Source organism: Haliaeetus leucocephalus, unplaced genomic scaffold (genome assembly GCF_000737465.1).
Source record: "Haliaeetus leucocephalus isolate CR32 unplaced genomic scaffold, Haliaeetus_leucocephalus-4.0 Scaffold2, whole genome shotgun sequence".
In the NCBI taxonomy this organism is placed as follows: domain Eukaryota; kingdom Metazoa; phylum Chordata; class Aves; order Accipitriformes; family Accipitridae; genus Haliaeetus; species Haliaeetus leucocephalus.
In genome coordinates this window covers 1,424,528-1,451,432 of record NW_010972438.1, presented here as the reverse complement: position 1 = coordinate 1,451,432, position 26,905 = coordinate 1,424,528, and the positions used below count along the sequence as shown (strand labels likewise).

General features: G+C 42.9%; 1 protein-coding gene across 1 annotated transcript in view; it reads left to right on the top strand.

Moving 5' to 3' along the window:
* The window catches only part of GRM7 (glutamate receptor, metabotropic 7), a 282,320-nt gene that overhangs the window by 250,523 nt on the left and 4,892 nt on the right, over window positions 1-26,905 (top strand). The window contains exon 9 of the mRNA XM_010570362.1: window positions 25,747-25,993. Within this exon, the coding sequence (XP_010568664.1) occupies window positions 25,747-25,993 (247 nt within the window). The remainder of the gene's footprint in view (window positions 1-25,746; window positions 25,994-26,905) is intronic.

Below are 26,905 nucleotides of genomic sequence, written 5' to 3'. Positions count from 1 at the left end.
CAAAAGTGCATACTCTGGGTGAAATAAGAGATGATTAGAGTAATTAGATCCTCCTCAGAAGACCATAAATTAATGGTGATTATGATTCTTGAAACAACAGAAGCATAAGGTACATCTAACATTGATCTGTTTTATCACATTTGCTGCATTGTAATGCTCCTTTAATGTTAATATATACTTCTGTAGTAAAATCTAATTGAAAACACGGAGCAGGCAGAGCCCAAGGCCACAATCATGTTCCACGTAATTACCTAAGGAGGAGGGTGTACATTTCCAATGAAGGGATGCCACCAACTGTTAGTCAGGTATAAGCGGTGCCGTTGTTGTGTTCGTGCTTATAACGTAATAGCCTTACAGGAATGTATAGGTAAAAGCTAAAAGATAATTAACAATCAATTCATTTTGTGAAATTTTCAATTACTGAAGCAGGTATCTTCATAATGGAGTAATAATACTACGTTTAAATTTGTATGTGGCTGTCTCATAACAGAGATGTATTCATTTAAGCAGAAATTACTTTAAGTTAGCAACCCCGCGGTAGTTCTGCAGTCACCGAGGGACTCTTTGAAGGCTGCGAGCGTGCTCCTTTGATGTCTGATGTAGAAAGTGAGGGATCTCTTCGCTGTGGTAATTCTAGCCTTTTCCACTCCCTTTTGTGAAGAGGAGAGAGAAAAAAATCTGATTTGGAAGATGGAAAAATAAATGGAACCCAAGAAGGAGCATGCATTATAGAGGGGAAAATACCCCCACGCAAATCCGGAGAGGGTCACCCCTATCCCCTTCTGCCTCAGTGACCAGGGCGCAATGCAACAGGGCTGCCAAATTCCCTGCTGTGTTCTGTGGTCTCCCTCTCTGGACCACTTAAGCAGACCAAAAATGACTGAAAATGCCCTCCCCTTGAAGAGAAACTGCAGGTCTCTGAGAACGTGTCACGGCAGGGCGTGCTGCTGCAGGTGCCACCTTGGGGAGAGGAAGGGGATGTTCTGGGGCAAAACCCTAAATTAGTAATTTTTCGTTGGCATCTGGGGAGAACCATTCCTCCACACTGCCAGTGCAGCCCAGAGCAGCCAAATTGCTTCACCAAGTCATCAAAGCAGGGAGTTAAACCAGCTCCTCCTCCTCAGCCTTCTGTATTTTGATTTTGCCAAGTTAACCAAGAGCCACAAGGCATGAACAATCCCAGATTGCCTGGGACAGCAGATTTAGGAATGGTTTTGGTGCCTTTTCACATTGCCTGCTCTGAGCCCCTGAAGTGGCAGGGGCATTTGTCCCTAATTCTCCGGGCGCCCCTCCTCTGCTCAGCTTTGTTTGGTGCCCAGCTGCCCTGTCCTGTGAACGCACACCAGCACTGAACTTACTTCAAAAAGGTGCCGAGCAAAAGTGTGGAAGAAGGGTATCTTTTTCCTCTGTGATTTCTAGTGCATACTTAACTGCCTCTGGCTAAAAAGCAACATAATTTTTAAAGGGAAAAATGTGTAGGTGTTTAATGCATAGTGTTGACATGTACTTTTTGGTTCCTTTTTTTTTTTTTAGAAAATTTAGAACTGCCAGGAGAGTTTTACATCTGAAAAGCAATCTCTGCATAGGCCCCTGTCAGTGTTACCTAAACAGTTTTTATCTGCAGCATAAACTGACAACACCTCAACGTGAAATAATTGCAGTTCCATTGAGTCCAGAAGAGTAATTACTTTGTTGATGAAACTTTTCTCTTTGCTTGCGTTTTGATATCTCTGCAATGTCAAACTCACTTGAGCTGACAACATAATTTCTCCAGCAGAGCTGTTGCATCAACCATGCAACTGCTGTTGGGTGTTAGTGGGGGATTTTTTCAAGTTTGCTGTTATTTCTATGGTAGCAACAGTAAAAACCCAGTCTTACAAAACCCTGTTTGGTGAATAGCACTTCTGAATAGTGCGAACAGTCACATGTACCTCAAGGCACCTACATATATGAAAAAGGGGTAACTGTATCATGATAAAATAGCTCTTCAAACTTAGTTTACAAGGAGTTAATCATAAAATTATCTCATTTGCTCAGAACAGAGGAGGGTAAGTTTATTTGAATATCTTTGCAGATAGTTTCAATTTGTGATAATGTATTTTAATGCTTATTTTGAATTTCCTGTGTATGTGAGGCTTGAGATAAATACATGACGAAGACGATGTGGTTTTCCAGAGGTACTGATATATTCCTGCAACCCTGATTCTCTTCTAGCATGCATTTTTGGGGAGAGCCCTGTTTCAGGGGTTCGGGTGGGATGATTTGGAGCTGTATTGAAAGGTCATTCCCTGTGCTAACCTCTGTAGGATTTTTCAACAACAGGTGACCAGAGGATGGTGTGCTCTGCTAGGTCTGTGTGATGTATAGTGCAGATTGATTTTTGCTGTGGAGAACCTCAGTTCCCATTAATGTTCCTTTGTTTGAACAAGAGTTAATCATCTTTTCAGAAAAATCCTGTAAATCATGGCTAACATTGTAAGCCAAATGCTAGGAACTGAAGTAGCATTTTATGAGAGCAGATCATAACCAGTTTCTGAACCCCACGGGTATTGTAGAAACATAATAATGATATTTTGAGTAAGAAATAATGGCTGCTGATTCTAAGCTCATCCAGGAACAAAAAGAAAACCATGAAGGGCTTATTCAATACAATGTAAGTTATGCAGATGTTTCTCAATTTTCTTGCTGAACTTGTATGCCAGAGTCAGGGTTTCATTTGATCAAACCACTTCAGCAGAAAGAATGGGTCCTTAAGCACTTTTGTCATTGCTTATGAATGGCTTATGAAAGCAGCCTGCGGAAGGGCACGAAATCAAGTACCCTTGTCAGTCCCACATGGAAGGAGCATCCTTTAGTGCCCCTACTTGGGTCATGCCTTCAGAGCTAAGTTTTTCTTCTGGTCCTTTTAGAATAAACAGAAACAAAAGGGAAGGAGAAAACAAACCTGCTAGGAGAGAGTCACTCAAGTGAAGTTTTGCCTTTCATTCGGTCGGGGTGAGCTTGCGGGACAGGCGTCGCAGAGCAGTGACTTCCTACGTGTAGTACAACTGTATTACCCTGCACCAAAGCAGTGTGGAAAGAAGAGAGAATGCACAACTTTGGAGCTAGCAATTCAGCTGATGTTTTTACCCAAGAGAGTAAGGCTGAAATGACTTTTCTACCAAATCGGTAAAAAATCCAAAGCTGCAGGGACTGGGAAGGAAATCTCCTCCATCGCAAAGCAAAACCTCCGTTGATTGCGGAGATGGTTGCAGTTTGCTCTGAATAAGCTCCTCTAACACAAAAATGTCAGGTCCTCTGTGCATACCAGTGAGCTAAATATAGCTGGGTTTGCAGAGGAAGAAAACAGCTATTCTTGAAAGTGCATTTTCAGTCTAGCAAGGCCAGTTTAATGCAAAGCAAAAAAAAAAAAAAAATACGTAAGAGATGAACAGAAAAATATTGACCTGAAGGATTTATTTGTTGTTTTAAATGGTTTAAGTAGGCATGTAATAATAGTAAAAGTAGAAACCATCATACTCAGTCAAAGAAATTGCCTTGTGTTTTGTCTTTGAGGCACAAGCTTAGCAGAAGGTTAAAAAGAAAAAATAATGAATTCTTGTAGACCGAAGCAAAAATTTTGTGTCCCAAGTGTACCCCGTCAAAAGTGATTGGGGGCATGTTTACAGTTCTGCATTTTGAAATAATGGCTTTTTTAAAATCTGTGTTCATATTCATCAAAAATGATTCCACAGAAAAAGCTGGCGAGGATCCTTCCTCCCTTACCGTGCGGCAGAGCTGTGGGGCTCCTGCAGACCCAGTTGTGCTGTGCCAGTGCCGAATACGTCTGCTGCTCCGTGGGCTGTGTGGGTGTCGGGGCTGGGGAAGGACCGCAGCCACCGGCAGGTCATGGCCACCAGCAGGACGCGTCCCATGGTCCCTGGCCAGCTCGCTCCGCAGTGGCTGAGCTGCCCTGATGCTGTTTAACCTGGTTACGGAGGGACCAAGATGTCCCTGATCGACAGCCAGCGCGAAAGGAGCATCCTGCGGTGCCTGGCACAGAGATGTCCCCGATTCCCGCTCTGCCCTTACTTCCCAGGCAGCTTTTGAAATCCGTGATGTTGTTTATATGGCAGAAAGCAGCGGAGAACTATTGTCAGTGGATCAATACCTTATGACAAATGAAAAGCCTCCCAAAGAGAAAGAGGTTAGTCTGCAACTGCCAAAACAAAGATGCCTACGAGCATATACAAGAAGAGCTGCTCTGATGCATGGGTGAGGAGACAAATTGGAAGAGAAAAGGGAACCTAGGGAAAGAGATCAGAGCGAGATTATTTTTTTACCGTTTTTCCCTCCTGTTAAAGAAGGGATCTCACTGGGGAAGTGCTCTGCTCGACCTGCCTGAGCAAAGCTTCGGGAGGTGGGAGGTGCAGTCCCGAAGCGGAGCTGGAGCTCTCCTGAAGACCCCGTCTGTACCGCGGGGGCTGTGGGTGCGGGACCCCTCTCTGCCCATGGCTGTGGCATAGCCCCCGCCGTGGGTTGTCACCAGGGGATGTGATGCCCTGTCCAGACAGGGGAAAAGAGAGACAAGGAAGGCCTTTTCCTTCTGCCGTTTGGTGGTTTGACACCGTTTCCATCTTAAACTTTGTCTTTGCTATGGCTAACGTGCCCGCCTGTATTCTCTCCGCAGCAGAAACTGAAGATCCATGTGTTTTCTTTCCCAGACTGAGCAGTGGGGGTGGGAAAGGGGGGGGCTGGAAATGGCCTCAAGTTGCGGCAAGGGAGATTTAGGTTAGATATTAGGAAAAATTTCTTTACCGAGAGGGTTGTCACACATTGGAACAGGCTGCCCAGGGGAGTGGTTGAGTCACGATCCCTGGAGGTATTCAAAAAGCAAGTAGATGGGGTACTTCAGGCCATGGTTTAGTGGGCATGGTTGATGGTTGGACTCGGTGATCTTGAAGGTCTTTTCCAACCTAAATGATTCTGTGATTCCATGAACTGTACCCACGGAACGGCAGTGGTACCACGGCAGGCGTGTTGTGCAGGACATCGTCCTTACCCGCGGCTGGGCTCGGCTGCGGTGGGCAGGAGAGCCTTGCTGGCCTCAAACTCTCCGGGCTTTAGGAAGGGGTTTTCAGGTTTAGCGCTTGTCAGCTAATGGTGTCAGGCGCTGCACCAAGAGATCGTTCAATCCCTGCTGGCAGTTGGCTTTTAAATGGCTGGAGAGTCTGTGGTGACAAAACCCAGGGCAGGGGAATGAGATGAAACTCCTGTTTCTGAAGAACTGGTTACTCACTCAGCAATAACCCCCTTTCTTTCTTACATTGCTAATTGCCCATTAAATGCCATCCATTCAGCCATTAACTGCCTCTGCTAGAGCAGGGAAACCTGAGGTTTAACCCTGCCCGTGCCCCTGAGTCATAGGGCTTCACCAATTAAGTAATGCTCATTTAGTGTTTATAACAACTGAAAAATAACGCATGTATTGTGCATTGAGTATCTCGAGCATTCACAAGATCTTCATTGGACTTACAGTTAGAGACATTTATTTAAAAGAATGCAGAGGGAGTAGGAGGGCAAAATATGTGATGAACAATATGCTATCATCTTCCTCTTGTTCCCTGTGATTTACATTTTCAACATCAGAGCAGCCTGTAATGTTTAATGGAGATAATTAAATATAATTTGAAGACAAGATAGCTCTTTTTCGTCGTGGAACAGATCCTGCTAACAAACTTAACTAGCAACAATAATTCACCAGTAAGTTGAAGAGTAAAACACATTTAAAAGCTTAGCACTAGATTGTGTTAGGTGATGTTAACAGAAAGGAATGAAAATCAATTAGTTTAGCCAAGGTGCTTAAAACATGATTACAGCTGGAGAGAAAGTCTCGTGAAAACTGATATTAGGTGGTAGTTAAGATTTATTCTGGTACCTTAATTGGAGGACCAAGGAAGTTTAAGCAGAAAGATCAAGTGATTTGCTTCTCCAGAACTTCAAAATCAATGTAGTTTTAGCGTATTTTATTGACTGGAAGATGAAATCTGTTAATGACTGAAGATAAGAAGGAAAGGTCAGGGCCTCTAAATATCCCTGTTGATAATTGCTCCATGTGCTGAGCGCTGCCAGCCACCTCGCCAGCATCGGGCAGAGCCCAGCGCCAGCACCAGATTTCGTCTAACTTGGACCTGAGCAAGGACTTGCTTGGGAAAAAATAAACACATCTTCTGGATGTGTGCCCGGGTAGTGTCTGCGGAGCATGGGGGGTTGTTCAGTGCCCAGCGCTGTGTCACTGGGCTCGGGAAGGTAATGGGTAAGACAAGCTTTATTAAAGTAAACTTCCCTGTGGGAGCAGGACTGGCTTGATTTGATTGCAATCATACACACAGAAAAATTCCTCCTTTGGATGCTTTTTCTCCCCTGAGGCCCAGGGCTTGCATTCGCTGACAGAAGGTATAGTTTTTCACAAATTCAGCCTTGTATTTACAAGCTTCCTTGTGGCTTCCTCATGCAGAGATAAGGGAACTGCTTAGGTACTCAACATTTATTTCTTGATACATAATAAGGGATAGAAGACAGTAAATAAATCTCAGTTAAGTATAAAAGCAGGTATGCTGTGCAGCTATGAAGACAGCAATAAACAGCGTTTGGCTTTTTTATCCTGTCAAAAATATATTTAATAAGATATAGATGCAGAATAGGGTCTGTGGGCCATTAACTTTTGTCAGGTCATGGATTGGTTAAACGTGTGAGGTGATTTGGCTTAAAGCTCAGGTTTTTCTCATCCTGTAATATTCTAGATTGCTTTCTGTATAAGTACCCCAATGAAACTGCTGATAAGGAGCTCTAAATAATTCATAGTGATTTGTAATGTTATCTCTCAGGTATGATGTGTAGGAGTTAATTTCAGAGTTAACTTGGAGCTGGTAACGAGGAATTGTGAGCTGTCATACCGTGATAAAGGATGCAGTAGGACGCGGTATCACCTCGTTAGACCATATTGGAAAATGGTTTGGATATTGCTGTAAATTGTCATTGCAGCATCAGACTTGAGACAGAGACTCAGTTTATTCTTACAATAAAATAAATGTAGCATTTGATAATTAAGAGGAAGCTCTTTCCTGATGCTCTGGATTAGTGTTGATATGCATGGATACCTCCTGGCGGTATGGGGGATCGTGGAATGACTGGAATTTGGCAGGCCCTAAAATGATAGAGTTTTTGTAATTAAATCTCATTTAAATGAGCACCTAAATCATCTTGTATTCTGGGATTACCCATTCCCAATTTAGCATAACAATAAACGCCCATCTGCATGTCACAGAAACCCAAGGATTGCGTAAACCACAAAGCAAGCTCGCTCCAGTTTATGAATTATGATAGATTGAGCAGTTGCCATGGCAACAGTTTGTTCTAATTGTGATACATTAGTAGCAACAAGAATTGGATGGCTCAAGTCATTTAGTTAATTAAATGCAAACTTGGACAGCTCTGAAGGAATAACAGAGAAAATTAACACCTACTAGTGCACACCTATAAAACGTGAACAATTTGTCTGAAAAAAAAAAATCACAAAGCATTTCTCTATTCTTGACGTGTCTTTCCTGGCTTTGCGTGTTTCCCTCGGGGTGCAGTGTGATTTATTCTGAAGTGCTCACTGAGGTGCAGCGTGAGGGGTCAGGGAAGCCTGTTGTCTGGATCAGGGCAGCGTTGGACCTCGGCTGGGGAACGCGACTCGGAGTGACTGCGCCGGGCGAGGGGACAGGGGCTTGTAACGGAGAGGGCTGGCACAAACCTTTCTGTGTTCACACGAGTTCATTTGAGCGTTGGAGAAAGCCCAGTCTGGTTTTCGGAAAGGAAGGTGCTGGGGTTTTCTGGCAGAATTTAAGGGTTGCACCTGGGGGTAAACTGTCTGGGTTCACCCTTCTTGCAGGGACGGTTGGCTTGAGCTGTTGGCAGCAACCGTGCATGGACAAAACCTGCGTGGGGCTTTGTTTGCTGCCCACATCCCATGTCTGAAATCCTTCTTTTTTTTCCCTTTTTTTTTTGGGGGGGGGGGATGTTGGGGTGTTGTTTTGGGGGGGGGTTGAGGGTGGAAAACTTTCAGTACACTGCTACCACTGTTAAAACAATACAGTTTGACCTTTGACCATTCTGCAGTTATGGAGGAATATAGTCTTTTGAGAGCCAATATATCAAAACAGAGCAAAGGCAAAAATATGTTGGTCTTCCCGTGCAATTTTCTGCCCCTGAGTAACTCTGGTGGGGTTGCACTGCAGGACAGGGGCTTGTGTCCTCGGGAACGGCAGAAACTTTTCTCCCTGCGGACTGGGAAAATGGAGATTATGTGAAGAAGCCCATTAGTTTTGGCTGCTTCACAAGCCCTGCGAAGACAAGAGTCCAGGCACAGCTTTTCAGGCTGCTTTCTGAAGCAGACTCATGTTCCAGTGTTTTGCTTTGCCTGTAGATGCTTTTGAGAAATTAGGCTCCATAAAAATAGTGAGGGAGGTATCCTCAGGTAACTCACAGAAAAGGAAAAATTTTAACTTTTTTTTTTTTTTAATATAAGGAATTATTTTTCTTTATTTTGCCAGGATTTATATTCCTAATGATGGCTGGTCAGGAATGAAGGTTTTGCTGCCTTATCCTCATGTGAATCCAACCATTCTTTTAAGCAGCTCTAACACACTCTCTGTTCACTTTTACACTTTAGAAAATAAAATTATTATCATGCCAATAAATAAATCAGAGCCCAGTTAAAGTAACTGATGGGCTGGAATTGCAGACTGATCTTTGTACTTGAATGCAACCTTCAGATCCCAAAACACATTCAAACTGCATGGTCACATACACTATGCAGCACTGTGAGAGCGTTGTTAAACAGAAAGGACACTTCCAGCCATAACGAAGTTTGTTTCTAAGTAGCAAAAGCAATATGTAAATGCTCTGTTTTAAATAATAATTACATTATAATTTAAAAAGTCAGTGAAAAGTTGGCTTGCTTTATATATATGTCAGTGCTTTTTAATAACCAGTGTTCTGCTCTAAAGGTCTTTAAAGAGAAGTAATATGTGTAGGATTAGCCTTTTTCTTCCCCTCTCCTCCGCTGACACCAGCTTGCACTTTGAAGGTCTCCAAGCAGAATTAGGTCTTACTTTGTATGCAAATATATGGAATATATTCTCAGTATTCTGAGTCAAACCTCACTGACATTGCAAGATTCCCATTGACTTTTCTGGGGTTTATAGCAGGGCCACAGTGATGGAGGAAACGAGATGACCGTAATTAGCATGGGAACAGGCAGGGCTGTTGCCATAGTTCAGTTCTTAGATGTGTTAGAGGGGCAAGGTATTTTTTTCTGGGATTGGTTTGAGGTTTTGCACACCAGCTGTTCTTGTGGAGAGGAATACGTGGTTGCTTCAACAAGCCACATGGAAGGGTTAGATGGAGGCCAGGTGGAGTCTGCTCTGAGATAAAAGGTCAGGTAGGGACAGAACGAGTGTGCACATGAAATAGATGCTCCCAGAAATGAATACCCTGGAGCCAGTAGAATTATGAGGAAATCAAATAAATTCTCCAGACAGTGTTCGCAGACCTGGTGATGCAGGTGAAATAACTCTCCAGCAGTTGTGTAGCATGGCAGCGTGTTACTTCAGTCCTATTTGGGTGCAACCTCACAGAAATCTCTTCAACAAATCAAAAGAGAGTATCACCAGCATGTATGTTCAGAATTGTATAATTATTGAAGATATGACATCCAGCTGTGTAGGAGAATAAGTCTTGTTCTTCTGGGTGGGGCAGAGTATTTTTGTTTGGAGGGGGAATGGTTTGGGCTGGGTTTTTTTGTAAGCCTGGTGTGTCAGTAGATCAAGGAGGTTCTGTTGCTGAAGAGACTGGATGCAAAGGGAATCTATTAACTGGACTGTCTCAGAAAAAGAGCAATTTTATTTCAGAGAATGCCTTCCAACTGGGTGAAAGTGACTGGATATAAATAAAACATTCATATGGCTGGATCAGGGGAGACAAAATTGAAGGTGAAAGGACAGAAAAAAAATTTTGACACTCGCTCTGTAAAATGAATCTTCTGCATGGAGCCCTGCTTTTCATTAGGAGCATAGCATGGGCTGAAATACCTTCTTTTTTTTTTCCTTCTTAAGACTCTCAATTGACAGCTCAGGAAAACCTAGCCTCCACAGAGTAGGATCAGCACGGGCACCGTGCATGCACTTTCTCCTTTCCAGCCCCATCCAAACCCCCAGTGAAACCTGGAGAAACACCCTCCTGGAGTGCAGCCAGAGATTGGCCCCTTTTGTAAGGGTGGTTTGGGGCTTGACTTTTTTCTTTTGCTTTTTTTTCCCCGCAGTATTAGCTTACTAGGCTACTGTGTGTGATTATAAAAATGCTTATATTTATTTTGGATTGTAAATTTAATTTTGCAAGACCCGAATACGTTACTTGAAAGGGCTGCTTGCTGTCATAATGTAAGGCTGACTGATTTACTGTGCAATAAAAATAAAGAAAATTGCAAAACCCAAAATGGTTAACAGCATATAGTGGGGAGAAAACCATTAGGGCATTTGCGGCTCTCTTATTTTCAGGCTATGAATAATTTTGGCAATATTTTTCAGTGCTGTCAAGGCAAAGCAGCAGTTCATATCAGCTGCATTCGCAGATGTTTCATTGCCATGACAACCTTGTGCAGATACATGAGCTGCTGTTGACTGTCAAGCCCGTCGTCAGTTGTGACCTGCAGCTTGACAAAGGAGCCTACCTGCATTAATACATACTATGTTATCTCATTTGCCCACACTGATAAAAGTATACGAAGTGTAAAGAGCCAACCTGTGAACTAAAGGGAGTTTTAGAAGCTCCGGCTGTCTCTGGGTTTCCATCTTGCTTTTCCTTAGAGGATGATTCTTTGTGTTTTGAGATGGTTCGCACCTTGTCTTTCTCATGCAGCTTCCAAAAGGCTCCATGTAGCTCCATGCAGAGGATGGAAGAGAACTGTTTGATCCTTCTGGCATGTGTAGCCCGATAAGTTATCGCAATGAGGTCAGAATATGTTTACCTTGGCAGGTCTGTTTTCGTCCTAAGCACGCAAGGTCCGTGGGAAGGTGCACACTGTGGTGTGCCTGGAGCTTTTCAGTCCTTCTGAGTGCCCAACCTGCGGCACCTCGGAAGGGCTGTGACTTTCTGAAAGCCCAAAGGCTGTGTCTGGGGGTCAGATGGCCTGTGCAGGGGGAGGTTAAGCTGTAGGCCCCAAAATACAAGACCGCTGATCGCTTTTTGGATGCTGTAAGTTGTGTATTTAAATTGGCTGAAGAGAAGGTCAGTAGAAGTTTTACTTCAGTGCTGACAGAAAGTTTACTCCCAACCAAGAAGATCTGCTTCTAGATAAATAGAAAGGTCATTCAGTTACTTTTCCACATTTATTTGTACTTTCCGCGTAGAGAAAGAAACGGTGCAAGAAGATCTTCTATGAAGGCAAATCAAGTTCGCTAGCTTGTGCACTGTAGGGGAGAAATCAGGCATGTGGATGCTCTGGTTGCTGTCTTCTCTGACTGCAGGTAGGAGAGACCTGCAGCACCTTGCATCTCTATTCTGATCACACATAACCAACAGTTTCTATGTTGCTCCTAAGGGCCATACTATTACAGCAATGCTAAAATAGGCATATTTTATTTATATATGCCTGTTTTAGCATTGCTGTATTAGTATGGCATCTATGTAACCTTAGCCCAAGCCAGTGTTGTAAGGACATAAACATTTTTGCTTCACCAGAGAAAAGTAACATTTAACAAGAAGTGAAAATGAGACTTACTCGTAATTATTATTCTGCAGCTTAAATTTTTAGAATTTGAGAAATTAGCCTGTGTTATTAGCATGCTTCAGTGGTTATTTCAGGTAATTTCTCATTTCAGTCATTTTGTGTTCCCCTGTGAATCCAGCCATACATGAAAGCTGTAGCTCGTGGGCCATGTCATTACTGCAAAATGACGCTCTGGGCTTCACACCTCAGTCTGATGCACTCTTTCAGCAGGACGTCACGTAGCCTCAGACAACTGATGCTTCGTACATCTGTATTTCTGGCTGTTGAAAGTCTCTGCACTTAGTACATCATGTGATACGCAAGCACCAGTTTGTGGTACAATTTTCTGAAGAGGTTTTCTCTGCATGTTTAAGTGTTTGAGCTGCAGTGATGAGCGTTGGACACATCTTCACTGGCAGTGTAGAATGGTCTCCACTGCGGCCGTGCTTAGATGCTTTCTCTTCATTTTCTCCAAACTTTGGGTGTTTTACTCCAGGGAAAGGCATCTCCAGTGTGGGAAGACAGATAAACCTAAACATCACTTTGGGTTTTCCTGTTGTGAGTAATAAATGCCAGCACCTCTTTCGGTCTGACAGAGACCTCTTCTAAGAACATTTAATGTCTTAGACTGGTGATCAGAGAGGTTTACCTTAACATGCTATTGGTGTGAGATTAAGCATCTAAAGTTGTTTTTTTAAAAAAGAAACTTTTTCTTTTTCTTGAACTATTTATTAACATCATCTATCCTGAATGACTGCAAAGTAAAATTCTAGAAAGCTAGGCAGCTTCTCTGAGTGAAAGTTTCTTTAAAATTGTTTTATTATGCATAACTATTTATGAGGGCCATAATATTTTCAGTTCCCCATCTACTTGCCCATCTATATGTTTACTTATACACACATTGGCTTGCAGTTTTTTCATCTTTTTATAATCAATACCTTTCACTGAATATTCACTCTTGCTTATTCATCCATCTAATGTAAATGGAATGGTCTTGAAATCGTTTGGCCTGAGTTTATCTTCTATTCAAGAATACATTAATTGTGCAATAGCTTTGCCTCATGTTCACTCAGCAGCTATTTGGTAAGGAAAAACTGTAAGTGTGGTAAGGCTGTCTGGTCTCTACCATTACGAGCAATATTTGATCCCCAAGATAACTTCTGGGAAGTTCAGGGCCTCACAATGGCCATTTCTGCTGTGCTGGCATCCCACTGGATGGCCAGCATTTCCCCAGTGGAGTGCATTTTAGCACTTCCATAAATTTTCTCTTGAAAACTGAGGCTAGAAGATAGGGATTTTGGGAATTGCAGATACTGTATTGCCTGAACAGAGTCGGTTCATGATCAGACCTTCTCAAATCCCGAAATTCAGGGTGAGGGTTTGAGCGTGCCCGGCTGTTGGCATCCCCTTCCCGGGAGCCCTCCCGAGGCGGCTGCTCGTCCCGCGGCTCCGGGGCCATACCCGGCCGGAGAGATCCCTGCTGCCGAGGCGGTACCCAGCGCTGGGCAGTGCGTGCCAGCGCACCGGGCTACAGAGACACAGCCGTGGCAGTCAGACGATCCCCACTTTATTTGCTCAGAATCTCAAACCGAGCATTGCAGGGTTTTTTCTTCTCCTTTTACATTGAATTATTCAGTAGTTGAAGTGAGTAAAATTAAAGATTTCTAGACTAGTGATGTTTGGAGTATAAGAAGGATAGCAAAATCTATTTCATTTGAACTCTAATCTCTGGTCATGTATAAAATGAATAAAATGCAATAAGTGTGGAGAAATATGATTTATAACAGCAGCTGAAGTCTGGCACTGAATACCCTAAAATGCCAAGATTGTATGTCAGTCAATTTAGCAGTGCAGCGGTGAAGGTGAAGAAAAAAAAGAAGGGTTTTTTTTTTTTTTTTTTCCTTTTTTTTTTTTTTTGAAAAAGTGACAGATGAGGAATTATTTCTAGCTCAAAAAAGCTAAGTGCTCAGCCAGTGAGAGAGGGAAAAGCCATTATTTTAATAATAGAAGTTGGGGATGTACATTACTTCTGTTGCACTTTGTGTTTGTCTCTTTTAGTGATGTGTAACTTATTTTATAGCTATTATAACAAACACGAATGTCAAGCAAGAGATATTAGACAGTTCTGAGGATTGATAATGGGATTTCTTGAGCTATTCACTTCTGTCTGTGCTTGAAATACAGCCAAACTCAGCTGTGACTGAAATTTCTTAGCACCTGAAGACCTCTTAGTGACCCAAGCGAAATGATTTGCTGGGTCTGGGGACACTCCTATTGTGGACAGACCTCTGCACTGGTTAACAGCACACAGCTGAGATCCCTGTCAGAAAACTTCATCCATTTCAAATTCTTATGTCTGTCAGCTCACGGACGTGGAATTAGCATAGAAGAAAACTGTAAGGAGAGGTACGTGCAGCTGTTTCCTGGCTCTCCATCACCATTACCTGCGTTAACAGGTACAGGACCAGGAGGGCTCATCCTCGCTGTAACCTGGACCTGGTTCGCAGCTTTGCCACCGTCCCTGGCTGCCCACCCACCACCCCTGGATCTGCAGCAGGACACACGTTTCTCATCACCATGCCAGGGACAGCAGCATTGCAGAGCAGTGCTGCATGTCCAGAAGCAAACAAACAGAGCAGACGAACCCAAAAGGAGACAGAACATCATCTTATTTCAGTGGTGGAGAGGCATGGACCTCGCTTCAAACACTACTGTCCTTGCAAGAAAATTGTTTTGCTGGCACATCCTTCTGTGCCAAATTTCTACTTCAAAGAGACAACAAAATTCAGAAATCCTCGTAAAGTCAGTTCCAGGGAGTCACCAGTTCGAAACAACTTTAATCCTTTGTTGACTTAAGCCAGGACCATCACTGTTCATTTCTTCGCTGAGCAAATCCCAAATGATTCTAAGTAGTTCATGGGCATCTTTATTGTCTCTGTAACTGATACAGAAAGAAAAGACAGCTCTTTTTTCCAGGGGATGTGGAATCTCTGCCGAATATAGTCTGTATAAGCCATTTGACTTGTGGGATTGTCTTTGATACAGCTTCAATTTCTCTTTTAGCCATTTGATGCCCTTTGAAAGCAGCAACATGCTTTTCCATTGCTGCTCTGTCCAATTATCTGAATAATTTAATTTCCTTCTAGATAAGCTGCTAGAGTTTCTCTCAGGCTGGAGAGACAAAATTCCTCCTCCTTCTGTATCTGCATCATAACCCTCAGAGCAAGTGCTTTAACATTTGGTATTTTGAATTATCATACAAGTTAAGGATATAATCCATAAATATTTATTTTTTTCTGATGTATGCAAATTTCTTGCATAAGGAAGTTCTTATTATAAGGGAACAAGCTGTATAAAATATTGAGCTCGAATAGCGAAAATATATTTAAAATATGTACATTTACTTCATCTTTACTCTGCATGTTTGCCAGTGAAATGCAAGATGAAAAACTAGATGTGTCGGATGCTCTTAGGACATGAAAATTTAAGTTGGCTTTGGCAGTGTGACACTAGAAGGAACAGTTTTATAGCGCAGGCAGAGGGAATTGGAAATTAGTCCTTGTAGACCTGTTTACTGCTGTACTGTCTGCCTTTGCATTTGGCCTCTGCAGGTGGTAATCTTTCAGAATATGACCCCAATTTTCCCTTTGGTATGCTAAGCCTCCTGCTGCTAGAAACATATTGAAACATAATTCATCACACCCATTACCTGCATAGCTCTGGTGTATAACGTGGTCATTGCCGAGCTGGTAACCACCGGGAGCAGTGAACGTGATGGCGTTCATAAGCACGTCTAAGGGTTTATCAACATTATCACACTCTCACTCTTTCTCCCAGCATGATACCTGTGCATTGGTGTCTGTCATGTTTTACCGTATCGTAAGGAGGGAACGAGATCCCATCTGGCATGTTTGCAACAAGGTGAATTTCACGGCTCTGGCAACGTTCTTCTCCCAGACCTCTGTACTTCATGATGTGACTTAGAGCAACTTTTCAGAACATCACAAGCTGTCGTCAGGTGGCCAGAAATATCAGATCTGACATCAAAGCTTGCTTTAGCATCAGCGGTTTCTTGGGGCTGGGGAGAAGCCCTGTGTCTGAAGCAGCCGCGGTTGCTCTGCGGGTCGCCTTTGCTGTTTGCGGCGCGCGTGCCGTCCTGCGAGCGATGGTGATGCTTCTTGTGCGCACACGAGACGTGTCCGTCCTCGTCGCTGTGAGCTGGGGCGAGAGTCGTCCCTCGCCCCCAACGACATGTGCCAGGGAGGGGATGGAGGTGGAGGTGGGCTGAGGGGAGGCGGGGGGGCGCGGGGCCGAGGACCCTGGGGGGACACAGGCTTGCAGAGTGCTGGGCGCGAACACGGACCTTTCACAGCTGAATAATTAAGGTAACCGTGAGGGGTTTGCGCTTCTGTTTAGAAATGCTGTTTGTGGGAGCTTGGTATGGGTCCTGAGGTGAGGTGGGCTTGGAGCGATGATGGTGATGTCTCCGGGAGCATCCAGCTCCTTGATTTGACTTTGGTTTTGCCCTCAGCAAGTCAGTCTTTTAGATGCGTCTGTATGAGGCGTTCTCATTTTATTGGTATAAATACTGACATTGCAACTTCAACCAATTGCTGTCATGGGCATCATGGCTTCGTGGATCCTTCAGGAAAGTGCCTGTGAAAGTCCCCGTGTGAGCTGTTGAAGGCACGTGCCATGCAGGGACTGCTGCCTTTCAGGGGGTCCTGCTCCGTTGCGGTAGTTTCTAAGGGCTCTCTGGGTAAAGTAGAAAGATCTTCTTTGCCTCCCTGCAGGTATTTTTTGAAGCTGGTGCATGTCAGAGAGAAGACCGTATCGGTAAAGTAGGTTGCATTGCATCGTTGCGGTCAATGCAGGTGCACGTTCACCACAGGTTGAAAGGGTGTCTGAGGCCATCTCGGTGTAAAGCTCCCCGCAGCGAGGGGGTGTGCACGCTCACGTTCCTGTCGGCCCTTGTACCCCCAGGGAGAGCTGGCCAGTGATACCTTCAATGGGCTACCATTGCCCAGCCCAAACTCCACGCCAGGTGTTGCATTTACTGCTCCCATGGCAGCAGACAGACACTGAATTTTAATCTCTCCCAGAACTAGAGCAGAACTGGGCAATAGTGAATGGTTATTTATAGTCCTCGAAGCCAATGTTTACAGAAGTAATTCTTCGACTGAGTCCCCCGTGTACAGGACAGCTGAATATTGTCATTAAGTGCAATATTTCCTGCTAACGACCACTTTGCTTTTGGTCACCTTTGGAGATGAAATTGTGGAAACTTAGCTGATGAGTCTATGTTGCAGTGTATATAGCATGCGAGGCTTGGCTAGTTTCCTGAAGAGATTAATACCATTTTGTTTTCTGCTTCAACGGTGGCGATTCTTCAGATCGGAATCTTTTCTCAGCTCCCCCCTTGTTCTCTTAGTAGGAATAATAGTTGTTTCTGGTTAAGAAACTCATCCAGGCACACAATGTTTTTGTGATGGTCTATTAGTTGTTACTTCTGTAGTTTATTTGGAACTCTAAATTTCTGGTTTGTAAGGATAAACACAGAGATCGCAGCTAAAAAAAAGCGTGGAACAGTCTGTGATATTTAGTCATTTTATTGTTAGCAAAGAAAAAAAGCCTTCAAAGGCCTATGAACCTGTTGGAAGAAAGAGTTGTCTTAAACTGCCCTAACAAAAAAATTAATTTAAAAGGCAAAATGTTTCTCCCCACCTGTGTGAGAAGGTTTTCTTCTGGGCTCACTGAATTCCCCACTGTTCCCCTTCTGGTGTGCTGTGCCGGTGGTAGGGTGCCTGGCTGGGGGTTCGGGTTCTGCGGTCCCTCTCATTACTGCACAGCTGCCACCACGAGATAAATGTTTGCTCCCATCACTGGATTTCAGCGCTGTGCTGATATGAGCTCTTGCTTAGTGAGGGCCAGCAGATAGCTGATGACCTCTTGAAAGAGTGAGATGTGGTTGTTATTACTGGGTATAAAAGAAAAGTAGTTTGGGGAGCTACTTTCCAAACTTTAATCTTCTTTACTTTCACATCTCAGAGGGAACTGTGATGTTACTCTCTGGGTGCTTGCTGTTCCTGTGGAAATATTCTTGTTTTTCCATTACGCTGAAATATACCCACTAAGTTAACCTGCATTTTTTTTCTGATCTACCAGATGTAATATTGCGAGAATTTCCAAAGGACGCTAACTTAATAGACCAACTATTTTCACTGATGAAAGCCATCCAACCTCAGGTCTAGCCGCAGCCAGCTGGTAAAATGATTCCTGTCAGGCACACAAAGCTCCGTGTTGAGCTGTAGAACAAACATGGGGTTTAGCTTGAAAATCAGCTTGGGAAAATGTCATGGGGCTGCACGCGTGCCCCAAAGCCCACGTGTCCCGCATGCCGCGCGTAGCCCTGTGTGCCGGGGACGCGCAGCCCGTCCGCTGAGCCTGGCCTTGGCACCGGGAGCAGCTCTGGTGGGGATGTTCGTGAGCTTTGTGTGTTTGATAAACCACCCTGGGGCTGTCAGCCTGCAAAACAACCAACTGTTGAAGGGAAATTTTCTGAAACTAAAATCCCATCATTTCCTTCAGTGTCACCTTTCGTATAATTACTAAGCACAGAATTTATAATTAAATGGTATGACTGATTCTGTGACATTCCCATAGACTTTTCACAAAGGCTATTTGTGTGCCTTGCTATTTTGTACAGTAATAACTGCAATCAGCATAACTACTATGATTTGTTTATCAAACGTCCCTTGGGTAGCATCCGTTGTCATCTGTAAAACTTGGTGAGCGTCACAATTTACGTGCCGTTGCCTGTCTCACGTTGCTGTTGAGTTGTGTTTCTGAAGCATCGCTGATGCTCGCCTCTGCAGAGGAGCACGGTTGTTTTCCACACACTGTGAAAAGTACACACCAAACAGCACAACAGCACAGATGATAGGCAAAAATCTGTAAAAATCTTACAAAGAAAGTAGGCATTGTATCTTCACAACAAAGATCAAAGGGCATACTTATTGGCAATGGAATTAACAGGCTGAAAACTGAGGAGAAAAGAGGGTATTAAATAATCATCCATGAATGAAGAGAGTCCTGAGGAACAAGCACATGTGATCATCTAGTTGATGGCTGTATCGTAGCACCTGTGTACCAGGAGACCAAATTAAAGCAGTACAGAGAACCCTGGTTTAACATCACAGCACCTGACTGCTTGACATTGCAACCTTTAGAGTTTGTCATAAGTATAGAGTGGATGTGTTGGCATGCGCATGTATTTTTTGCCTATAAAATATTCAAATGCTATAAAAGTATGATGAACTACTGATACAGTGTGGATTATATTAATACCATTAGGAGTAGTAGGTTAGAACAGCGGATGAGCGCTATAGTCACTGTCTCTCATCTATTAAGTGACCTCCTGCCACTGGAAATCTCTGTCTTTTGGATTGTTTGCCAGATGTTTGCCCCTTTTGTGCAGAATGCTGGAGCCTCATGTCCACGGGGGGGAGGGGGGTGGTTCTGGTGTTTGGGGTTTTTTTCCAAAATAATGTTAGCTTAAAAGAAAGGGAAACCGCTTTCTCTAAGCGCTACTAAAACCCTAAAACCTTCTAATCTAGGAAAAGAGTTTTGGGTTTTCTCAAACTGTTCTATTCTCCAAAGGTCACTGCTAAATGACAGCTTGAGCAGATTATGATGCTTAAAAGGATGGGGATGGAGGCAGGGGTCCTGGAAGTCGTCAGGAGATAAGCTTCAGGGCGGTGTGGTATTATCTGCAGTTGAACTGGTACCATCCAAGTGAAGAAAGCGAGTGTATGTCTGTATCTGCGGGAGCTGGTGGCGGGAACCTGGGATGTGCATGGGCTGCTGGAAAGCCTCAGTGGGGCATGAAAAGAGGATTACTGAGCCAGGTCAGTAAAGAGAGCTGACAGGACTGCTTCACACATAATATTTTATATTTCTCAGACAACAGAAGTGTACAATCCTTGTGGAAAGACATGGTTGCCTGGGTAAAGTCGCTGTTGCCTGAAACTTCCATAAATCAAGCTGTCTAAGGAAATGAGAACGGCGTTTGCTTTTACAGCTGGTTTTTGTTTTTCAGTTGAGGGTATGGTGCTGCCAAAAGGAGGGGGTCGCACTGGAGGACCTTCACCCCCCACGTAGCCAATGTGGGACTGTGGCCGCAGCCTGTCCGCCCTGCCACGCAGAGCTGCGGTCGGAGGGGCAGAAAGGGTCCCCAGAGGGATGCAAGCAGCTGCTGATTCTTCAGTCTCTCTTGAATTAGCGTAGTTTTAGGGGTGCTTTGCGACTGGAGATTTTTGTACAGTGACATCTGCCCTGGGTCTTGGCCGTAGGCCACCATAATAACAACTGGCGTTGCTCTATGAGAAATGCGATGTAGCCCCTTGCAGCGGTTTGGGTAACGAAAGGCCAACACCTTTGTTGGAGGTAGACAGGCAGTGCTGTCCTTCCTAAGAAAAGCCAATTTAAAGTCAAAGTACAAGAAGCGCAGGTTTCAGTGGAAAACAGGTATTTTCCTTTTTTTATTTGCCTTTAAAATGATGTGGTAACTTTGGTGGGTAGAGGCATTAGACACTAAAATGTCTGAGAACACATTTATATTCAAGTCTTTTTACTTTCCATATCTTTGCAAACATATAATGCAGTGGAAGCAAATTTTAATTTTTATTAAAAAATGTTTCCCATTCTTATATTTGCACAACATAATGTGGAGAATGAGATTAAATCTTCAGATGACCTGGAAGAGTATTCTGGGAGATTTATTAACTGTCTACTTCATATGTAAGAACACTTGTTTTAATTCCCATATAAAAGTGAGACAAATTGGTTTGTGATAACAAAGTCCAAAAATATCTCAAGTTACCACTTTGTTTCCATATTACAAAATAACACAATTCACTGCATAATTAGAAAGCTGAATTAGATAAAAGGAGAGTTGCTCCTGATTAGTCTGCGAATGCAAAGCATTAGCCTGCAAAAATTGTTTCTGACTCCTAAAGAGACTTTGCTAAGATCTGCAGCTATAAGTTCAGTTATTATGGCCCAGCAGTTGGAAATCAGTCCCCTGGGTTAGCAAAGAACAGAAGGTCTGATCCTGCAGTTCTTTACTTCTGAGAGTAATCCTAGCTCATGCAAAATTGTCCATTGATATAATTTGTTCTATAAAAATTGCTGGTTATTAGATGTGTGTATTCAAGACCAGTCTAATTTTCTCTCAAGGTTTTGAAGGTAATTTTTGTCATTTGCATGAATAAAGCAAGAATCTGGAAAACATAGAAATCTAAAATTCAAATGGAAATCATTTATGTAAAATAAATGATAAAATCTAGGTGCCTTTGCATGTGAATGATATCTTCAGGATTGAGTTTTCTCCAATGCACTGCTTCAAAGTCTGATGCTTTTGTAACTGCAGTGTGTTAAGTTTGAGTTAAAAATTGACAAAATTCAGAGTATGCTTGAGAGAGAGAAGGAGAGATGTGACTGAGGATGACCCTCCAGAATTACTTTGTCCTTATGTTGTAGCAAGCGTGGCTTCAAACCCTCCGTGGGAGTGGGCTTGCAGAGACCAACATGTCATTCATTTTAGAAAGCTTTGATTTCCACTGGCAATACTTTGCTCAATCCCAGTTTTCATTCGTCAAGTTTGAGCATCTCTCACTAAATCTGCGTCTTAGTTTCTTAATTTGCTATCAGGTTTGAAACTAGCAGGTTCACCAGCCAGCAATAAAAGGCATGCATGACTCCCATTGTCGGTTAAATCTTACCCTTTGTATTTTAAGTCATCCACCTGCATTCATCTAAAACGCTTTCAGAGAGTTTATCAGAAGTGAAATAAGAAATGAAATAGTTTCACGTAAACTGCATTTTTATGTTTGACTGGTAAAGCCACAAAGCAGAGATAAAATACATAAAACTAAGGCTCTGCATAATAAGCATATCTATTAGTTTCCCTTATCTTTATAAAGCTCCCATTTGTCATGAGAAGCATTGTGTGTCACTCATCTTGCCTTGTTCTACAAAAGTTCTTTTCTCCCTTTCCTTTTATCTCCCATCGGCATTTGCAAGGTAGGAAACTTTGCTGGTGTGGTGCTGCAAAAGACCCCATTGATTAAATAATTGTTTAACCTTCCGCCCCTTAATAGCAGAAGGAAGTAAAAATTAATACCTCTGTGCACCTAGATGAAAATGTTAATGGCACTCTGCCATTTTGCAATCACAGCAGCCCAGGATTAAGGGGAAAATGTTGGGTCAAACCATCCCCAGGGTAAGTCACCTCCAAGTAAGACCAGATCCTCACCGGTGTAGCCCATGGAAAGCCACGTAGGGAAGCCGCTGGCCGTAGCACGTGGCTGTGGAGGTGCTCGAGCACTCGGGAGCAATCTCCCGCGATGTCTCAGGAAACCTGTGCCCACCAACCCAAAACACCCGTGGTCGAGAGCGATGGCTCAGAGGACAGCGAATGACTCTGGTGGTGGGGTTTTGCTGGTGGCTGATCGTACCTGCAAAACCACAAGCTCATCAAATGTTGGTACCCGGCTCCCGCGCAAGAGTGTCCTGTCCCAAAGGAGCTGTGCAAACAGGAGCCTCTTCTCTTGGTGTGTACCGTCTTCACTTGTTCTTAGCTTCTCTTTCTGATAAGAAACCTTAGTATCGCATATCCCACTCATGAGCTGTTCCAAAATTCAGAAAATGCCACGCGTAGGTAACAAATACTTCTGCTGAGGACCCATTTGAAAACATCTTGCTACATAGCACTTTTAAAAGTAGCTCTTACTCAAAATGCATCTTTCCTTCTGCTTTTCTAGGATTTTTAGTTGCTGTCACACACAGTGTGTCTATGACATATGTCTATGAGTGTGGTGATACAAAGTTATTTTGTTTAACTGACAAGTTCATCAAAATTCCTATGGCGGGGAGCTGTTGTTTTCCATGCTGAAGAAGAAGTGGGATTTGGGTGGACAAAATCTGTAATCAAACATAAATATGCTATTTCTGTCTGTGGAACATAAACAAATAATGATGCGTGTCATGCTGGCAATGTTGTGCCGTTAGCTTTTTTGTCACTTTTCCCCCTTGTGGTCCAAATTCCTGCTTTCTGTATAAAGGTTTTTATGTTCTCTAGGAAAGTGAATCAAGAGTTAGTTTCAAAATATTACTGTGCCTTTTTCACCATATGGCTACTTGAACAGACTTTCTGCGAGTTCAAGTCGTTTGAGATAACTGCTGATCAAAACACCACTTTGAAGTACCGATACATCTTCTGTAGTTCTGACAGAGCTCTTCCCTGACACGGATCTTTTCTAACCTTGTAGCAATGTAGATCTCATTCAGTAATTCTGCTTAGTAGGTATTCAGTGTCTGTCAGGTTTAGTTACATATCTTGTATATAGAAACAGAGGTAATTCTTATTAAACATGTGTTACAGAGCTGCATCCTTTTCAGGCTAAACCAAAAGGACTGCAGACTTCATTTAAGGAAGGTTTCTTCCCAAGTGTCAGCAGAGAGATGTGTGGTCTGAATACAGAGCTGGGAACCAGACAGTCCCTAGATGTAATGTAATTTGTCAAGTATGCAGTCCACAGCATCTTCCCGGCCTTTCGAGGTGTTGGTATCTGCAGCTCCTATAGCAATTGCAAGAGCTCTTTATAAAATAGAGATAATAATTATCTTACTTAGCAAGGAAAAAAACTGGTAGTAAGTTGCAAACACTTTGAAGGGTATCTTCCTGTTTATCCTGCGGCCCTTAAATGTTATATTTTGTATATGTAATTTCCAATTTTCAAAGAGCTATTCAATTTATTTAATAAATATTTAAGTCTGTGTTATTTATATCAATGCAAGGCACTTGACCCCGATTGAGTTACAGCTGATTTATGTGAACATAACTGAAAGGAGGATCAGCTCCAAGGAAGCAAATGCCTTGCAAACTGTCTTCTCTTTTAAATGTTCTTATAAGATAAATAGACATAGTGTTTATGTATATGGAAATAAAGGTATAGAATATATATATTTGTAGTGTAACAACATTAAGCTGCAAGGTATAAGGTGAGGAGCAACCAGCTGGGTAGTAACCCCGTGGTGAAGAGCAGCAGGCAACTACGCTACCTGACTGCAAAAAATAAACATCGTGTTTCACAGCAGTGCTGTAAGATAAATTCTGAAAATAATCCTCCAGCTCTACACTCGGTTTGGATTATCACATCTTGGTGAAGCAGCGGATTGACAGCAGTGTCCAGGTTAGGGAGAGACGGAAGGACCCGAGATCTTCCCAGTGGCTGAAGTTAGGAGAAATTACCCCATTATTTGTCAAAGACCAAGGGGCAACATGGCACCATACTGCTCTTTAAAAGTTCTCCAAAAGACAGTAATGATTTAAATATGTAGAAGAAGGTGAGAGGAGGGTGTGGTGGCCACTTGCTCCCCGTGCCACCAGTGGAGGACAATTAGCAGCTCTGTTCGGGTCCAGACTGAATGTTTTGGAGACCTTTGCAAGAGTTTGCTCAGGAGGCTGTGAAACCTCTGTCAGAGGGTGTGTTTAGGAAGTGGGTAGACAGGGTGACCTGTCAGAAGTCGTTCTGGTGTGAATGGCTTCTTCTTGGGCAGGGGTTTAGACGAGGTGACCCCTTGGGCTCCCTCCCAGCCTCCAGTGGTGTAGCTTGGCCCAGGGTATCCTTTCACAAGATGAGATGGGTTATGTCCCAATGTCCTGGCTTTGGCAAAATTTCTGACAACAGCAGTGTCATTTCCCTCTGATAATGAGTAAATAGAAACTGAGAAAGCACTTTAAGTTTTGCATGTGTGTATCTGGCTGGTGACACATCCATGCACAGCATGTTTTTATATTTTCTGTAAGGCATTTTATTGCTTCCAGTGGTGGTCTTAATCACTATGATAGCAACTGTTATGTAGATAGAACTAGCAAGTCTGGAGACATTCATATTTTTCTAAAGATGGGGATTTGGAAATACCTGGACAGAGTCAGCATTTTACTCTGCCGTTATATTTATTCATGGAGTTTTTCCATCAGAAATTCAGAATGATTAGCACTGAATAGGAGGAGAACAGGAAATAGTGTTCTGAAGAAATCACCCTCAACGTGTAATCATTTTCCCATCTATATGGATTTACTGTATATTTAATTTTTGAAGAGGATCCGCAGAGACTTTGCTCCCTCTTCAGCTCCCTCATACCTGTATTGTGCTGTCTCTGCACTTTTTAACTTTTAACTGTTTAACCTAATCCTCTTAAGTTGCGAGAATTGTTTATGTATTGTGTCCTCTGAAAAGATAATAAATTTTTTAAAAAGGAAAAAAAAGACTTTTCCACCACTGTATATTTGCAGAGTACATTTTTAAATCCTTGTGGTTTCTTTGAATACCCATCTCATGGCAGTACCTGTTCTCTGACTTGCATATATACTATTTTTTCGTAATAAGCATAACTGAGTGTCACAAGCGCACGAATCATTGTGTATTCTCTGCAAAGGTATTTCAATGAATTGTAGAGAATAATAGTAAAAACAAAAAAATCCCACCTTCCTCAAATTTAAAAAAAAGTAAGATTTTTTTACTAACCTGTATTATTACAGCTCCTCTTCTATAACTTACAGTAGACAGAAATTTAAATTTATACCAGCATTATTGAAATCCAAATCTGACCTTCACTCTTTAAGTAAACAAATAGAAGCTATACCATAAGCGTACAGCAGAAATTGTAATTGTTCCAGCATCGAGTCTCCGAAGAGGCTGTCAATACCACAGGTAGCAGATGTGTGGTGGACCTCACGGGGGTTTGCAGTGCAAAGATCTCAGCTCACGTATCTCTGGTTGCAAACTCCTTAAAAAAGGCTTTTAAAGGGTTACTTAGTGTTTGAAGTACTGCAGCCTGCTTCCCAGTCATCTTATTTGTAATAGTGTCTCATGTGTTGTGTCTCCTAGCTCTACATACAAACTACCACACTTACAATATCCATGAACTTAAGTGCTTCAGTGGCCCTGGGGATGCTTTACATGCCGAAGGTGTACATCATCATCTTCCACCCTGAGCTAAACGTCCAGAAACGGAAACGCAGCTTCAAGGCTGTGGTCACAGCAGCGACCATGTCGTCACGGCTCTCGCACAAACCCAGCGACAGGCCCAACGGCGAAGCCAAAACAGAGCTGTGTGAGAATGTAGACCCAAACAGTAAGTACTGCTGCTCTTCTGTTCCTTGGCTGGCTGGGGGTTTTGGAGGCATTGACCAATACCTGAGGTTTAGGGTCTTCGTATTATTTGGTCTTCTCAGTTAAAGATTTTTGATGTCTCGCATACTTTTTTTTTTTTTTTTTTTAAATTCTCCATTTCCTCCTGACTTTTTTGAGTTGTGCCAGTTGGCAGCAACTCCTCGCAAAATGTTGGGTAGCTGTGAGTAACTCCTCCTCCTTTCCCTCCTCTGCGAGTGAGAGATCAGCAGCATCCTTGAGTACTGGACCCTTCAGCCTGTGTCAAACTCAAACCTTCCTAACCCTGGCAGGTACAGTTTCCAGGATGGATGGAGAGACAAGCACCAAACTCACTGATAACTCTGCTAACCTGAGTTATAATTTTGTTTCTTGCAAAGTTTCTTTGCAAAAATCTCACAATCCTTGAAGATTCCCATTTAAGGATTTTATCCGGTCCTAATGCAAACCTTGCCACTGCTTTAAAAGGAAAATAGATCGAAAAGATGCTTCCAGTTTCCTTAATGTGCATAGCATGGTATATTGTAGCACAAAATTACATACTGAGGCCATCAAATTTGATTTACATTTGAATCTGGAAGGAGTTGAGGAAGGAGACAGCTGCACAACTTTGTAGCATATTGGAAAGGTTTAGGCATGTCTGCAGTTTTTATGAAAAACAGATCTGAATGTGGAGAAATGCCCTTTCCTTGCCCATGATCCGTTCATCCATTTGCTGCTGAAATCCCTGCCACTTCTTGTCTATTAACTGCTGTCTGAATATCTGCCTCAAAGCAGAAACTCTGCTGTCAAAGCAAAGTGGAAACAGCCAGCAAATTATTGACACAGCACTTTTCCTCCCTTTATTCACCCCTTGAGTATTTTTCTCTGATGTCTT